The sequence below is a fragment of the Mastigoproctus giganteus genome, chromosome 9 (genome assembly GCF_048544385.1).
Source record: "Mastigoproctus giganteus isolate SK-2022 chromosome 9, ASM4854438v1, whole genome shotgun sequence".
NCBI lineage: Eukaryota > Metazoa > Arthropoda > Arachnida > Uropygi > Thelyphonidae > Mastigoproctus > Mastigoproctus giganteus.
The window spans coordinates 103,028,559-103,047,360 of NC_143583.1; the positions used below are offsets into that span (position 1 = coordinate 103,028,559).

An 18,802-nucleotide genomic window follows, 5' to 3' on the forward strand; every position below is an offset into this window, starting at 1 on the left:
TATTTTCACAATACCTCCATTTATTACTACGGGATGCAAAATACAGTTCCACGATTTTTAAGTTTGTACCGGCCAGCAAAAACTTGTGTAAAGTCGAATTTCAGTAAGTCGAGTATTACATAAGGCTGGGGAGAGCCTGTACTATTCTTAATAATAAATTTTAATAAAAATCTTAATAAGTTTTCATACATTGTAATTTATTTTTACTGTGCTTTTAATAAAGTTTTATTTTATACTTTTACATTTTGTTGGTAGGACAAGATTTGTTTCAATATAATATAAAGCATAAGTTTTAAATTCCACTTTCCACTTCAATGGAAAAATAAATTGTTCATGAATTCTTGTGTCATCATACAAGATTTCATGAACAATTGGGCAAATGCTGCTAAACTCTGCAGTCATGTTTCAGCTACATTTTTTAAATTTCATTAATTACTCAAGTTATTTCCTGTGGTTCTCTCTTTCTTGAGTTGTCACCTTTTTGAAATCTCAAACACAAAGATTTTTTGGGTGGGAGGTTGAAGGGTTGTGAAACAATCCTGTAAGTTTTTCACATATAGTACACATTTTTAGATTACTTTCTAACTAAAAAAAATTAATTGGATAAATTTTATTTATTAGAACTTACCAAATGAACATGTGATAACCATTTATTTGTAGATTTTTAATTTACAGTTAAGAACATGAAGAAGGCCCTAGTTTAAAATGAGGGCCAGCAAATCATCAATCATAGTACATAGAAATAAAAATACAATAGTTTTTTGTAGAAAACCAATGCCAGAAATTTCATTAATTACTTGCCTGATTTAATTTTTAACATGGTGGTAGAAGAGCTGCACCTGACAGGTACCTTACCAAAATAATGACCCCATATTAATGGTTAATCAATGATTAAAAATATAAATTTTTTTCTACCTTCCTAAATATAATTGTTTTATTGCAATAGCTCCTGAAATTTCTTTTTATAATTTATACAGAGTAACTGAGTGTGGGAATCTGTCAGGTATTGCACTGCCCTTCAGTTCTAAGAAAAAACCGTGATAGAGAGGTATCTCTTACTTGTTGTTGGCACAGTTTAAAATTACACACGGTAGCATTTACAGTTCAAGGTCCCACTAGTTTATACAAATATAGTCTCACATGAGTTGTTTTGAGAGAATTTTTATTATTTTTACAAAGGTAGCGGCCTCCGTAGCCGAGTGGTCAGGAGTGGGAGTAGCACATGCTCTTTGAGTAGACCGGGGTTCAAGCCCCTGACTGCTGAATACGGTTGATCTGCCAATACCCGCACTGGACCAGCGTGGCAGATTATGGTCCACTTCCCTCAGCATGAGTTGTTGAGGAGGCTTCCATTCTGCAGTGGGTTGATAATGGCTGCACTTTACCTTTTTTTACATAAGTAAAAATGAGAACACCAAAGCAATATTCATTAAAGATATCTACTCCATTGGAAACAAGGTGCATATGTTTAAAATTTGGTGCATTGTGAAGTGTGCAAATTTGAAAAAAATTGAAAATGGAAGTGAATAATAGTATCTAGGGTGTGTGTGTATTTATAATTTTTTTAAAAGTATGTGTACACATATTAAGCAGAAATATATGTGCATGTTTGAAATTTAACAAGCTTAAGTCTTTTAAACTGGAAAATGGAAGAGACTAAAAGACTCAGGTTTACACTTTACCTAAAAAAAAAAAAGATGTTTTTTTTATAGTTTTATAGAGGGAAAGGCTGCAATCCCTGGTTTAAAACATTGTGGTACATTGTACAAGTGTTAAATAGTTTTGTAAGTTTTATATTTGAATTTTATATATATTCAAAAAAAATCTCTTAATTAACATACAGTATGATCAATTCGCCTGAAAACTGAATGGAAGTTTTATGGAAATGACTGAATTAAGAAACACAAATACACTACCCGAAAGACTAAGTTGTTTATGAAAATGTAACAATTATAGGAAAAAACCTCAATAAAAACACTCAAACAAGTTGGCAAGGTTATGAGAAGGCATTGTTATTCATCGTCAGACCTACAGGTTGGGTAAAATAATATATATAGTTAAAAGTTAATTACAAGGATTATTAAATATCTAATTATAAAAGTTATTATAAAGTAATTTATAAATCCAATTATACCAATAATGTTGCTACATTGTTGGTTATCTCATTTCAATAAGATAACAAACTATGTAGAACTCCTCTTCAAATAAATTTACTGTAAGTTTAATTTTTCTCTACCATTCTATGACTAAATTACAGCAAAACCCAGAGCCAAAAAATGGCAGGCTTAAACTCTACCTCTTTCGTTTTCATTTGTAGCATACCTTGTAGAGAGACAAAGGGAATAAGCATTTAATGTGCAGAACTAGTAAGGTTATGAATACCATAATTCATTTTCATAATGCTCATAATATTAATAAACAGCTAGAAAAAATTCAAGTAGTCAAATGGTCTGGAATATCCAGGTTCTGAATAAGCCAGCCCTATTTCACACTACATGCCTCCTTCCCCAAGCTTACCAAAGCCAGTCTGCAATATTCATTAGTGTTTTATAATTATAGGAAGTGTAATGGATTGCATTCAGAAAATGTTTGGAACCAACTGTTAAAACGTACTGAAGGCTGAACAGGGTCACTAAAGACCCTATTCACATGGGTTACTACAGAGTTGATACCACCAAAACCTAGTTTCAAAAAAGTGCAAGACTCACACAGCTGGTATAATGGTGGAATTTGAAGGAAATATTCAGAAACTGAATAAGGATTTTTTCCTTGATGTTAATTTGTGATGGAGATGTCACTTGTGCACTTATGCCACTGGATTTAAACTGATGTGATTATTTACTATGGAGATATCTCTCAAAGATGAAGTGTTCAAAAGTAACCCTTGCACAGTTAATTATTTGAAAGAGTCTATAGCCTGTAATAGGTAGCGGTTTATTCCTTTTGCAGAGATGGATGCTGCAGTCCATGTTAGTCCTGTTCGTTCTTCTGGTGCTTCTCCAGTTAGAACCAGTTCTTCCAGTAGAAGTCCAGTAGCTAAAAATCCATTGGCAGAAGTTGAAAGAATGGTGTTAGCAGCCATAACATCTTTGAAAGATCACGGAGGTACAACCGAGAAAAGCATTAAGGGTTACATTAAATCTGAATATAATGCTGATGGACTGCGCATTAATGCAAGTATAAAGAAGTACTTGACAGCTGCTAAAAAATAAGGAAGAATTGTAAAAACTAAAGATGGCTTTAAGATTGAAGAAAACCCTGTGCCAAAGGTCAAGAGAACTCCAGCATAACGAAGAAAACATCAGCGAAAAAAGCCAAGAACGTAGTTAAGAAAAAGGTTATAAAGAAGAAGGTAACCACAGCAAAGAAAAGCTAAGAAAACTAAAGCAGGAAAGAAAATTATAAAAAAGAAATCAGTTAAGAAAGGAAGAAAACCCATAAAGAAACGCAGAAAATAGATAATTACGTAAGGAAAGTTTTTGGAATTCTGTTCATTACATATGCGCTGTTTTCTGTTATTTCTTAGACTTTTGGCCAAGCTTGAAATCTGTACTTCAGAATCAAGAATAATCTTACCGTTAATGTAAATTAAAATAATGTTTTTGTTTGTTTTTTAAAATTTTTTTTCATATATGTGTATTAAATTGTAATTGTGTTATTACTCCAAAATAAAGATTTTTGTTAAGATACTTATATAATTATTTATTTTTTTCATTTAATATTTAGAGAACAATTTTCAAATATTTCATTATTTTTAAAATATTATTTAGACATTGTAGAATGGGATTCATTTTGTTTCACCTAAATCGTCTGTATCAACGGTGCAGGCGCTTTAACTGAAATGAAATCATATCCGTTAGCTTCGAATGACCTCAGTTCACGAACTTTAAATAAACATTATAATGTACAGAACTACGCATTGTGTGCATTATAATCTTTTTTTTTTATAAAAAAATTATTACTTGTTAAAAGAAAATCAAAAGACCCTTGTCAAATTTTTCAGGATTCGCTATCAAACACAGAGGCTGGTAGCGAATCCTGAAAAATTTAGTTGTGTAAGCTACTAACTTTACAGCTACAGTTATTAATACGACAGAATATAATGTTGTTGAGGTTGTCGGATCAAATACAAATAAATAAATAAATAAATAAAACCAAAACACACAAAAAAAAAAAATCATCAGCCAGGTGTGAACCAACGTAAGCAGGGGTGGAGGTGTGGCGCCGACACCACATGGAGGAATGCCGCCCCTCAATATTACCAGGCAGTACTAGGTGGTAGATGACTCTCATCAACCGGTGCAATACCACCACTTTGCTTATTGGAGGCTTGAAGTGGTGGAACCCATGTTTAGTCTCTAGAGCTAAGTTCCGGACAACCCTTCCCTATCTCTTCCATCATGCAGTATGATTGATGACCTTTGAGGTTATGATGAACATCGTGGAGAGATCCAATATTCCTTACATTTCGAGGGTACAGCTCTAAAGCGGTGTTCGCAGGCCGGCCACTAGTTAGTACACCAGACCGAACCTATTGGTAACTCTCTAGGAGGCTTCCGGATCAGCTAGTGTATAATCTTGCTACATCTACTCTGCCAGATAGTGACTGGAGGGAGTCCGAGTAGTGTGTGTACGCGGGGAGCATTGGCGAGGCCACGTTATGTCAAGAATCTGGGTATATTCTTACCATGTGTATGCCATATCCAAAAATTTCATTACTTCATGCAGCATGTCCCACCCACTTTTTCTTATTATTGAATACACCATGAATTTTCAAACTAATAGAGCAAGCTTATCTGTGAAAAGATTTAAACCTCCCAAGCACTTCTTAATTCATTTCACAAATATACGTGGTCCCAATTCTAATCTCAACGATGTCCATTTCCACTTGTAGTCTGCCAAACCCCATGTACTTTTTCTGACAGAATCTCAGTTATCCGTTGATTCAACTACTGCTCATCTCAGATGCCCAAATTATTCGCTGTATGATTCCTTTTGCCTCAAGGGTGGTACTTGTGCATATGTCGGTTCTGATATTCCCTGTCAGAGACTTGGCAAATTGGAATCTCCTCTCTTTGATCTTCTCTGTCTTAAAATCTCACTACCTCATTGTGTCAAATTCATCTGTTGTCTCCACCATTCTCCCAACTCCACTAATCACTTGGAGCTCTTTGACTTCCTCTCTTTGCAACTTGATATCGATGGATTGACTGTTGATGATCCTGCCCAGATAGCAAACAAACTGAATGAGTATTTTGCATCTACATTCACACACGAGGAGTTATTAAGGTTTGGAAATGGCAGAAGGTTATCAAATTGTAGCAGGATACTTAATGATTTTGTAATAACAGAAAGCAAAGTGGAGGAGAAATTGTTGTAGTTAAACATAAGAAAAGCACCTGGAGTGGATGGGATCTATCCATTCATATTAAAGGAGGCTGCAAAGCAACTAAGCAAACCCTCGGCCATAATTATGAGAGCATTGTTGGACTCAAGGGAGGTTCCCACAGACTGGAGATGTGCAAATGTATCCCCAATTCACAAAGGGGGATCGAAGGGTGACACGAGTAATTACAGACCAGTTAGCTTAACTTCTGTTCCGGATAAAATAATGGAGTCCCTGGTTAAAGATGCATTGCAGGATCATCTAGACAAAACTGCAGCAATAATTCAGACACAGCATGGGTTTGTTAAGGGAAAGTCTTGTCTGACAAATTTGATATGATATTATGATGTGGTTACAAAGAAACTGGATGCAAAAAATAATTTCGATATCATCTATTTGGATTTCAGGAAAGCTTTTGACACTGCTGCGCATGAAAGACTATTGTACAAATTGGTACAGAATGATATTAAGGGTAAGTTGCTACAATGGATAAAAGGATGGTTAAGTGGGAGAAGACAGAGGGTGGTAATCAATGGGTGCTGCTCTTCGTGGACTAATGTTATTAGTGGAGTCCCACAGGGTTCGGTGTTGGATCCACTGTTGTTTTGTATATTTATCAATGATATTGATGAAGGTATATCAGGCTTAATGTCGAAGTTTGCAGATGATACAAAGGTTGGCAGGGTTGTTAATGACAGTAATGGCAGTGTGCTACTGCAACAGGATCTAGATAATTTGGGCAGATGGGCTAAGAAGTGGCAATTGAAGTTTAACCTTGACAAATGCAAAGTACTGCATATGGGTAGAAGTAACCCCAGAGAAATGTACCAACTGTGTGGTACTATACTTAAGGTGGTAGAAAATGAAAAAGAGCTGGGAGTAATTTTGCAGGCAGATATGAAGTTTTCTGAGCAATGCAGACAGGCTGCCAGGGCAGGTCATGGGGTTTTGTAAATGATATATAGGAATTTTGCTAGCAGGAAAAAGGAGGTGATTATCCCTCTGTATAAGGCAATGGTCAGGCCACGCCTCGAGTACTGCATACAAGTCTGGAGGCCTCATTTTAGGAAGGATGTAGATTTACTTGAGCGTGTATAGAGAAGGGCAACAAGATTGGTGAGGGGAATGAAGGGATCCTCTTACCAAGAGAGGCTTAAGTTCTGCAAATTGCAGTGGCTGGAGACTAGGCACCTGCGCGGTGATCTGATTGAGGTATATAAGGCCTTGAATGGGTTCAGCATGCTGAATTCTGATGGGATCCTTCCACTTGTTAAGATTACGAACCTAAGGGGGCATAAATTCAAATTAGAAAAGACAGAGGTAGAATAGATGTGCGGAAATTTGCCTTTAGCCAGCGGGTAGTTAATTGCTGGAACAAACTTCCATCTGTTGTTGTGGAAGTTGATAGGTTGAATAAATTTAAGGAGGAACTGGACAGGCATTTGGAGGGAATGGTGTGATTTTTTTTTTGGCTGATGCTGCATAAACTCATACACCATGCTTTCTTGCATCACATGCCACTGCCACTACTACTACTTTCTCCAGTCCAACTTTCCTAACAGTGAGGTGATTTTAATGTTCACAACTCCAGCTGGCTTCCGTTTTCTAGTCACACTGACCCAGCTGGTCGAGATGCCGAGGCTTTTGCAATTACTAATGACCTTGCACAGATCGTTCATTTACCTACAACAATACAACCAATACGCTTGATCTTTTTTTCACAAACAACCCTTCTAAGTACACGGTCGAAGTGAGAGGTCCTTTAGGCACTTCAGATCACAACTTGGTAATTGTCTCTTCTCCAATGGAACCTCTATCTCATGGCTATTCCCAACCTCATATTGTTTGGAATTACAAGAATGCAAAATGGGATGACCTGCGAGACTTCTTTTCTTCTTTTCGTTGGTCGGATTACTGTTTCAAAACTTCTGATGTCAACGTTTGCTCAGATCGTGTCAGTGAAATTATTCTTGCAGGAATGGAATCCTTTATCCCACACTCAACTTTAAAATCTCGTCCTTTATCTAAACCATGGTTTTCCAATAAATGTGCTAAGGCTCTTCTTCAAGAGAAGAATGTTGCATATCGTAATTGGCTTGTTTCTAATTCTCCAGTTTCATTTTCTGCGTACACCAAAGCTCGCAACAATTGTAAAGCAGTTATTAATCAATCCAAAGTAGAGTTTGAACAGGCTAAGAGTAGAAAACTTGCTTCTTGCCCTAATGGTAGCCGAGCATTCTGGTCTCTTGCCAAAGCTACTGGCCGCAACTTTTGCCCATCTCTGCTCCCACCTCTGTCCAAACCAGATGGTTCTGTTGTCACTTCAGCCAAGGATAAAGCTGACCTGCTAGCATCCCATTTTTCTTCTAACTCATGTATTAATGATCTTGGTAAAACACTTCCCACCATTCCCAACACGCTCCATTCAATGCCCCCCTGTGGTCTTCCGTCAAAAGGATGTCAGAAGGATTTTGACAAATCTAGATGCTAAGAAAGCTCCAGGTCCCGATGGTATTTCTCCACTTGTTCTCAAAATCTGTGCTCCTGAACTTACTCCTATTCTTTGCCGCCTTTTTTCACTTTCTTATTCCAAAGGTGTTTTTCCTTCTCCGTGGAAATTTGCTCATATCCAGCCAGTTCCTAAAAAGGGTGACAAATCCCTACCATCCAATTATCGTCCCATTGCAATTACTTCTACTCTTTCTAAAGTAATGGAGAAATCAATTAACCACCAACTCTTAAACTACCCAGAAACTTTCCATCTGATCAACGATCGTCAGTATGGATTCCGTCAGTGTCAATCCACCGGTGATATTCTGAGTTATGTTACCCATTTATGGACTAATTCAATGGAAAGGTTCGGTGAAACACAAGTAGTTGCTCTTGACATCTCAAAGGCTTTTGATCGTGTTTGGCATAAAGGTCTTCTAAACAAACTTCCATCTTGTGGTTTGCCAACAGTTTTTTGTAATTGGTTATCAAGTTTTCTGTCTGATCGCTAAATGAGGGTGATGGTACATGGCTCTCTGTCTTCTAACTTCTCCACTAATGCTGGTTTCCCTCCAAGGTTGAGTTCTTTCCTCCCACTCTTTTCCTCTTGTATATTAATGACCTTCTTCCATAGACTGGAAATCCTATCCATAGTTTTGTCAGTGATAGCACATTGCATTCCACTTTTCGTTTTGAGAAACCTTGTCCTGCTCAAGCAGTTTCAACTTCTCGTAAATCTGCTACCAATTCCTTAAATGCCGATCTTCAGGTAATTCTCCAGTGGGGCAAAGACAACTTAGTTGATTTCAACCTTCTAAAAATCAGTCTTGTCTTATATCTTGCAAAAAGGATTCTTCTGCTCCTATGCTTATCTTTAGTGACACTCCGATTTCTAGACAAAATGATATCTCTTTTGGGGATTACCCTAACTTCTAATCTCTCTTGGCACAAGCACATTACAAATAATGCTTCCTCTGCATCTAAAAAACTTTGTTTTCTCTTACGCTCCCGGTGTTACTTTTCTTCCAAATAGCTGCTCACTCTGTATAAATCGCAAATCCGCCCTGCTATGGAATATTGTTCCCACATCTGGGATGGTGCCCCCAAAACCTCTCTAAGGGCTTCTTGATTCCATTCAGAAGAGGGCAGTTAGGTTAATTAATGATTCATCTTTGACAAAGTCTCTCCACTCGCCGTCTCATAGACGTACTGTTTCTCCTGCATGCCTCTTCTACAGATACTTCCATAGGTACTCTTCTTCTGAATTGGCTTCTATAATTCCCACTTTCTCTTTCAAAACAGTCCGAACATGTGCCGCCACCAGCCAACATCCATTTACTGTCCAACTGCAAACTCACAGAACCAACTTTTCATCTTCCTCGTTTATTCATTCAACTGCTGTTTTCTGGAACAACCTTTCTTCATTCGTATTTCCTGAAAATTACGGTCTACAGAAGTTCAAGTCCAATGTCAACAAATATCTTCTTTCGTCTTCTTAACCTCCAACCCAAGCACGGTACTAAGTACTATAGGTTCTAATACCTCTCGTGTTTGGGGTTTACATAAAAAAAATACATCAAGCAGTTCTTTTTCCATCACATGAATTACACAAGCTGTACTGAAGAATTTCATTAATCAACTGCAGTATCACTTATTTATTATTATTAGCCATACAGTACAAGGAAATCTGAGGCTTTTGCTGCACCAGCCAAAAAAAAAAAATTTATGAATTACCCTGTGCGTGTGAGAGAGAGAGAGAGAGTGAGTCAGAAATAGAAGGGGATCACTAAGAAAGAGAAGAATGATGATATCCATCTCAAGACCCTGGGGATGCTTTGCAAAAGGTGGAGGACAAATCAAACATGTTCATTTCAAGTGAATCTCTTATGCATACAATCACTTTAAAGAAATTACTGATATTTTAATAATTATTATATTAATAAAATTGTTAATATTTTTCAAATTATGCATGTTCACACCCTATGTATTTCTGAATTCCTATGTTTTTTTTTTTGCTTGGTTTAAGCAACTTTGCTACCTGGCATATCAACACATTTCTGCCACAACAGCATTCCAATGCTAAGGTATATGTTCAAATTATTTACCCAATTTTTAGCCTGAAAAGCAAAATTAATTATGTTTAAATCCAACATATTTAATATATGTAAGTACCTACCTGTGGGCATTAATATAAAGCAGTCTTCCTTAAGCAGAGCAGCATTGACAGCTTCTAGTTGGTTATGACGAAACTTTTGTAAACCAAAAATATTATGAAAAACTCTAAGCATTTCGTCTGAATGTTCAAAATTAGTTCCTTTAAAATGAACGGATGCTCCATCATCTTTGTGATTTCCAAAAAACTTACCCATGATCACTAAAGAAAAAATTCATATATAAGAAAAATTATTATATATGAAATATAAGAAAGAAATAATGTTACACAAAACATTAAAAAGTATTTTAACATAATATACCACCCTTCCATTATCAATCACAAATTTCAAGGTTACAAACAAGAATTCTGTGATGAAAAATTATGCAATAAACTATAATACTGAAATCAGTACTGTAATCTAGTGGTTCCTAATCATGTTTCTGTTGTAGATCATCTTTATTTAGTTTAGTGCCATGAAATTGGTTCCTGTGTGCATGTGCACAAGCACATGCACACAGACTGTATTCAGTACATCTTACATTAAAAGAAAAACAAAAAACAGATTTCCTGGTATGTTGTGAATGTATTCAAACCTATAATATTTTTTCTCTGACTCTACAGTTTATTTCATTTATTTCCTTTCCATTATCCCCACCCCCATCTAATCTGATTTCATGTTTTATTTTCAGTTATATATCTTAACTCATGGCTTCTGGTTGTAAAAAGCTTTTATGATCAAATTGTTGAATTTCTCATTCAGTCTACAATAATGAAAATTTACTTATCTTTCTTTCATCCAACTAAACCCGAAAGTTTTGAAATGGATGGCACAGCATACTGAATACTTGGTATTAGTTTTGTGCCAGCTGACTTGCAGTACAAGTATCAGCATTAGGTATATAAACACTTAAATTTCTGGAAAACATTGAAAACTGAAGAGGCAAATCTGAGTCAACAAGGGTTGGTAGTTCCACAAAAATCAGTAGGGAGTTGCCAGAAAGGTTAGGCAGCAAGTTCTGAAATGTTAATAGGAGTAACTGTGTCCTGGAGTATGTTAAGGCATCATATTGATGGAGTTTTCTCATAATGTTTCTATTTTATCATTTTCATATTTTAAAAAGAATTTCATCAAGCCCAGAGCCGACCGGGCTAGCCGGGTGGGTAAAATGCCTGCCTGGCAACCCAAAGGTTGCAGGTTCGAATCCCGCCTCGGGCTTGGATCAAAGTACCGCAAAATCCTTGGGAGGTGCATTATGGCCACAGAAGCTGATGCACCAATAACTACCAAAAAAAAAAAAAAAAAAAAATCAAGCCCAGGAAGTTAAGAATCTGTGGTTTGAGATGATTAGTAGCAAGAAGAAAGAAAGATGATAGTCGGGAGGGTTATAATAACTGCCCGAGCTTTATGAAATTAAAAATATTAAAAAAAAATTTAAATGGAGGGGGGATTTGAACAGCAAACAGATGTACTCCCATGCTATGGGTAACTAAATTACCTCTATAGACTCTAAGCAGGATGGGTGTTTTTTTTTTGAACAAAACGAATGAACAAATATTTCCAATGTCAGAGGAAGTTATAAAGGGCAAAAAAAAAATATCCATGACCAAATGATGGATAGAAACTACAATAGTGAAATGTGGATAGTGGCCAAAGAAATTTTGATAGTTGAAGGGAAGAGGCGAAGGTTTCAGTTTCACAAGGAACAGGAGAAAAACAATGCACTGAAGTATTTTTTGAGCTCTAACTATGATTGACAAAATATGCTGTTAGATATGAGCGTATCCGGTTAATTTCATGACAGATTTATCCATCATCGAATTAACCGAATGTTAGGTGAGATACCACAAAACAAATCTGTTAAAGTGAAGATGTAACATAAAAGAAAGCTAACACATATGGATAGCTCAAGGGCTGACAGGTTTCACTGAGAAAAAGAAAAAAAACATGGGATGATCCTTGTCACTCTGCAAAAAAGGGTGATCCCAAGCAAAAAAGCTACTGGAACCTACTATAACACAGCACATGGATGTTGAAAATTAAAAAAGACAGAATATACTTGTTGACATTAGACTTGAATTTCTAGTGTCAACACTAGATTGTGTTGACACTAGAAATTTTCTTGACTGGGTTCTGTTTTTTAAGATTTGTCCCAAATAAACGGCTGCCCCAATTAACCGGTGGCCCAAATAACCGGAATCCACTGTACTTTAAAATATAATGGCCTGACACAGACTCAGTTTTGATTCTGCATCTGCAAAAAAGAAAAATGCATCAACCAGTCAGTTTGCTCCTGAAGCATGCCAGTAGTAAACTATTTTTTTTGGTGATTTTAAGAATGTTTTTGTTTACTACTGCCTTAAAAATAACTGATAAAGGGGAAAAGTCAAATCAAGTGACATTGTTGCAAAGAAATATAGCCAAAAGCCCATCACAAAGAAAGTAAAGAGAAGATAACAGTGAGAGTAGATTGGTGATTAATAAAATGTAGTATATGTATTCATATCTATAAAATGTTGCATACTGGATCTTTGTCAGAAAAGCAATCCTCTAGAAAAGCGTTTCCCAATTAAATTTAGTCATGGAACCCCTTAAATTTTTTTAGCACAGCACATAAAAAAATAAATAAATGTGCTGCAGCCGAAAATTTTTCTTGGTTCAAGGTCAAATACCTTTAAATTGAAAGTTACATTTTTACATTTTTGAAAGTTACATTTTTCCAGCCGCCCTGTATACGTGCCTGTCAGGGAAAAAAATGATAAGGTTTTACTCTTAATTAAATGATAATTATGGTATCAGATTCTTTGTTTATTATTATTAGTATACAAAAAAATACAAAAAATGTCAACATACATTTTAATGAGCAGAGTGTAATATTTTCTTTTTTTGGCAAATTCTTCTTATATCCAGTTTAATTGTTGACAACCCCAGGGGCTCACATCTGGTGAGTACAGGCTTGGCACACCCAGGGTCCTGAGCTGGATATCATCATTCTTCTCTTCTTGATGATTCCTTTCTACCTCTCTCTCTCTCTCTCTCTCGGGGTAACTCGGAAATTTTTTTTTGGTCGGTGCAGTATAAGCCTCAGGCTTCCTTGCATCATATGGCTAATAATAATAATAATAATAATTGTATTCGAATGTCTGGAGCCACACGAAGTCCGTTTTAATACTTTGTTTTGGTTCCATAGTATAGCAAAAATCCACTTTTGCACAAGTATGTGCTGGCGAATGGCAACAGTACTTTGATTGCCCACCGCAACAACTCAGGGTATTCTTCGTGTAAAATTTTTAAAATTTTTTTATTGTTTTGCAGAACCCTTAATTTTACCTCACTGAACCCCAGGGTTCTGCAGAACCCCATTTGGGAAACGCTGCTCTAGTATATATCATAAGTTCTGTGTACAAATTGGTTTGGACTTACAATACTTTTTCTAAGAACATAAGTTCAAAGATAACCTGTACATATGAACTTAAATGCATGGGACAAGTCAAACATGATAATAACACTTTCAACTTGTTAAAAGAATAATACTTTTCCTTCTGTTTTAAGAAAGCATGTTAAAAATGTCTATACAGGATATAAACTCAAGCATACCTGCCACAGTCCTCTGAAATATATTCTAAAAAATTAATGTAAAGTGGTCATATCAAATTTGCAGCCTGCTGATAGTCCTCAAATGTTTGCTGTACAGACCTTCAAATGTTGCCAACTTTTACAGGTTCACACTGTTAAACTTATCTGGAAATGATGGTAAATGATACTTAAAAGAGATACACTAATATAATATTTCAATAAAATTTACAAATTATAGAAATCTTTATAAATGCTGCAATTCAGGAAACTGCATATTTTTATGCAAGGGCAATACATGAAAATATTTAATATATTTGTTTCAGCAATGCTATACAACTACAGCTTGAGATGTATAGCATTCCTCTGAAAAATCTGCTATACACCATGGCACCTCGATGTATGGCATTTAGTGTTTATTCCACAGGACTAATACACCAGATACGTTTACCAACTTTTTCCAGTTTACAATCTATATAGACATTTTTAGCAAACTTTCTCACAAAAAGAGAGCAAAAAGTTATCAGTTACCTGCATTTCAAATCACTAACACTCTTCATTTGCTGTTATTTGTTATTTGGTTTTTAGGAGCATTAGCAACTAAGACCATATTGCTCCAGGGATATGCAGTGGTCATTCCTTGACCTTTCCACATTCCCCGTATTTGAAAGAAGCGATTTTCATTTGCACCACACCAACTTGATCTCAAAACAATTTAAAAAAAGACAATTAGGAATCATTCTCTCTCTCTCTCTCTCTCTCTGACATTATCAATGTTTAAGGGATGGTGACGGCGCCTCCGTAGCCAGGTGGGCAGGAGCAGCACACGCTTCTTGATTAGACCAGGGTTTGAGCCCGTGCCTACCAAATACGGAGGATGCAGAAAAGGTCAGGGAATGACCACCACATATCCTCGGAGCAATATGGCCTTAGTTGCTAATGCTCCTAAAAACCAAATAATAATAAGGAATGGTGATAGTGCCAAACTGAAATCAAAAATCTCATGATTAAGAAGCAAAATAAAACTTTTTTTTACTAATAAACTGGATATGAAAGAATGTAAATAACAAAACACAGAATACAAATAATGCATGGTAAATATATTTGTCTTTACAACACAACTATAATGAGTGTCAGTGACATTAAGCAATTTAAATTCTGTACAATACATACCATTAGCAACTGTATTCATTTTAACTTCAGGATTTATCCCTTTTCTTGAAGAATGGCCAGTATTCCCATATGGATTAATAGTTCTGTCTTTAACTATATCTTCTTTCAGTTCAAAATTATCTGCAGAAACAGAGCTGGAAGTGCCTAAAATGCTAGCACCTGCAGATCCTGGTAAAGGAGGCATTTCCAACTCTAAATTATCCTGTTTGTTTTGTGATATAAAAGGATAAGTTATATTTAGGGCATTGTCCTCAAAACAGTCTTCTCTTGAAAAATTTGCAGGCCGGGACAGGTCCCTCTGTCTATACTTAGATGACAGCCGAGAGGACAGAGATAATTTCTTTGGCATTATCTTAAGTGTTTCTTCAGAAAAATTCTCTGTTGCGTTTTCCAACAACTGATTCCTGTGAAATCGTTAATAAAAAATATAGAAAACTTTAAAAACTAAATTATTCAAAGTTGATCTATTCATAAAAGACTTATCCATCTGATAATAACAGAAAGTTATAACATTTAATTTACTAAATTAAATTATCTACATCAAGTGTTATCAACCTGGTGGCAGAAATACCAGCAGCGTTCTCTTTGGGTTATTAAGTGCAGTTCTCTCCAAATCTTGAAATGAGGTTCATAAGCACTGGGTTCATTGCCTATTGTGCAGACACAAAGCCCATCTAAACTGAAATGCTGATGCTCCATGATAATAAGTGACCTTTTAAAGTACTCACCACTTGAATACATTAATAGTTAGAGGTAAGCTATTTTCTTACATACAAAATTTGTTCTTATTTACTTAACAAACTGCATCTTTCTGTTAACTAGCTTTCTTATATAGATAAATTGCTATACAACAGGAAATTGATCCACAGAATGATTCTCAATGTTTGTTCAATAACCTTTTTAATGTAAATGTTATAAAATACAGAAAACAGCAAGCATCAGAATAATTAAGAAGATTCTTTAGAAAACATTCCAGTGCTTTCTGAAGAAAAACAGTGCCAGTCCCGTAACTGTTAAAAATGTTACATGCAGGGTTGGTATTTAGCATTCTAATCTGGAATGTGCCAGTGATGATCATGTTCCCTATGAAATAATCAGGGTAACTAATACAAAACTAAGAAAAAAGAGCAAAATATCAGTTTGGGATAACACAACAACTGAGCGATCAGAAGCCATGTGATTCTTGTGATGTGACAATTGAGAATTGATTTAATAATTAAGTCAATTCTTAAATACCAAACAATAGGATACACCCTAAATTTTTTTTTAAATCCCTAGTAGAAATGTAATTTCTATCACATTTTCCACGGGAAACTTGTTGTTAAAATGGTTGTAAAAATTCCATAGTAAAAAGCATTTTGTGTTACCCAGTTTGCAAAGGCAAATTCAGTGACAAGTGTACAATGTGACTTTCATACAAACTACAAAAAAAAGGACCCACCACAACATAAGTCAATGTACAATTGGCATAAGCAGTTTGAAAGTGAATGCTGTATCTGCAAGAAAAAGGATGAGTTGAACATATGAGTTAAATCTAGTTCAAACGATCTAGTGTATTTGCTTGAAACATCTGTTTTTCAAACTTAGTTTTCATTTCAGTTTAGCACTTATAAACATTCAGTTTAATACCACAAATTTACTCATAAGTGTTAAACCGACTAATTTCTCATCTCCATCCTCAAATGCATTCTGTCTTAATCCATTCTTAAATTCATTATTTAAAAAAGTTACCCTCAAATATTAAATATTACAACATACATGTACACTGTATATACTATGTTTTCCTATAAATGAAGTCCTCCTCCATACTTAACTATGGCTGCAGTTGCAACCAGTTTTACTATCGTTACCACTGTCATATGGTTTTATAAATAATGTAAATAATTCAGCCCTGCTTTAATTTTTTTTTGTTATTTCACCCCATCCAATCATGAATAAATTTGTAGTAAGAGGAACAAAGAGAAAGTTAGATTCTATGGAGAGAATGGAAAATCCCAAGAAAAGATGCAAAGACAAGTTGAGAACACCTCAATATGATAAACCAAGTGGCGAGTGTAATCATGACCATTCAACAAGTCTGTCTATGAGCAAATCAGCTCCAAATAGGAACCAAAAAAAAAAAAAAAAACCCCAACAACATTATCAAAATGAATATTTGAAATATGGCTTATATTATTGTGATGATGTGCAGAATCAAATCCCTCTGTGTTTAATATGTGAACAGAAACTCTGCAATAACTGACTGAAACGCTCTCTGTTGAGGTGACATGAAAGAAATCGAGACTTGAACGGTAAGTCAATTTCTTATTTCAAAGAGAAAAAGAAGTATTACATAAAAAAGACTTCATTGAAAGTGAGCTATCACATTGCTTGTCAAGGAGAGGTCCATACTATTGAAGAAAATCTGATAATGCCATGCACTAATGACAGGTTAATTCGTTGGCAAATCAGCCCAACGAATCAGCAAAAGTAAAACATGTGTTGCTTTCTAAGGACACTGTAAAAAAAAAGAATTTTACTTTGCTCAGCCAATCTTCTAAATGAACTAATTTTCAGACTTAAGTTGTCAGCTTATTTTACCTTGCAACTCGATTAGGGCACTGATGTCAGTAGCCTAGCTGTTCTGTTAGTATTTGTTCGATACCTGTATAATGGTGAATTATGCAAAGACATTCTTATCTGTGACAATTTTAAACTACAACAGGAGCTGATATTTTTGAAAAAACTGACAGCATTTTTTTTTTTTTTGTGCTAATGAAATCAACTGGAAGTGTATTGATGTCTGTACTGATGGTGCCAAGGCTATACAGGATCCCATTTCAGAGGTTATTAAGAGAATCAAGGCAGTAGTACACCCTTCTTGCTCAAGTAGTCACTGTATACTCCAAAAGGAAAATTTAGCTGTGAAAAACATTCCTGAAAAACCAAAAGATATTTTTAAGGCACTAATATAAATCACCAATCATGTGAAATCTAGTGGTTTAAATACAAGAATTTTCAGGTAAATTTGTAACGAAACGGACATCGACTACAACTGCTTACTTTTTTTTGCACTGAACCACTTTGGCTGCGTTCAGGTAAATTGCTGACGGGATTCTCTGAATTATGCTTTGAAATTGTGATGTTTCTTACTGATTGTAGAGATGAAGCCACAAGAAAAACGACTCAAGATAAACTGTATAGATTCACTGACTTTATGTTTAGTGATTATATTTCAGAAGGAGTTGCATACCTTTCTGATATATTTGACAGACTGAACGCGCCAAATCTATCACTTCAAGATAAAAATGCGACACTTTTCATGGCTAATGATAAAATCTCTGCATTCAAAGATAATGTTATTCTTTAGAGAAAGAGAGTTGAAGCAGGACAATATACGTTTGATATTTTACCATGTCTTGTTGAAAAAAATATCTCTGCAAAGTCAGACTTACAGAAAGCAATAATTGACCACCTCACACAGGTGTCGATCTCTTTTGAAGAATATTTTCCTCTCAATACAGACACGGAAAATTACAGGTGGATAGCTAACCCTTTCTTGAAAAACTTAAATACTCTGTCCTATGCACAAAAGAACTGATTGCTATCTCCTGTGACACATCATGCCAAGAAAAGTTTTTTAATGTTCCACTGTCTTCGTTCCGGGCTCGTTCATTGGACTCTTTCCTTAGTATAGCAGGCAAAGCAGTTCATAAACTGTTACCATTTGTGACAACTTATTTATGCAAATGGGGGTTTGCAAAATATTGTGACACAAAATCAAAAAAAAAAAAAAAAAGAAAAGAGACAGACTTCATCACACATTCGCTGTCAATTATATTATTAGCTTTGATACCTAATTTCACAAAATCGCTGAAAATCTGTCATAGCAGGTCTCTTATTAGATTCACTGAGTGAGTCTAATTTTAATTTTTTTAATTTGGAATCTTAATAATACATTTTTTTAAATTTTAAGGAGTAGGGATTATTTTTTAGTTCCGTGTTTTTTGGTTTTTTGCACTGTGTACATGCAAAAAACCAAAAAACA

At 35.3% G+C, this 18,802-nt stretch overlaps 1 protein-coding gene across 1 annotated transcript in view; it reads right to left on the minus strand.

Moving 5' to 3' along the window:
* Positions 1–18,802, minus strand: part of LOC150080603 (recQ-like DNA helicase Blm) — a 200,546-nt gene that overhangs the window by 179,542 nt on the left and 2,202 nt on the right. The window contains exons 2-3 of the mRNA XM_090381153.1: positions 14,776–15,179; positions 10,053–10,250 (exon numbers count right to left, since the gene is read on the minus strand). Of these exons, the coding sequence (XP_090237279.1) occupies positions 10,053–10,250; positions 14,776–15,179 (602 nt within the window). The remainder of the gene's footprint in view (positions 1–10,052; positions 10,251–14,775; positions 15,180–18,802) is intronic.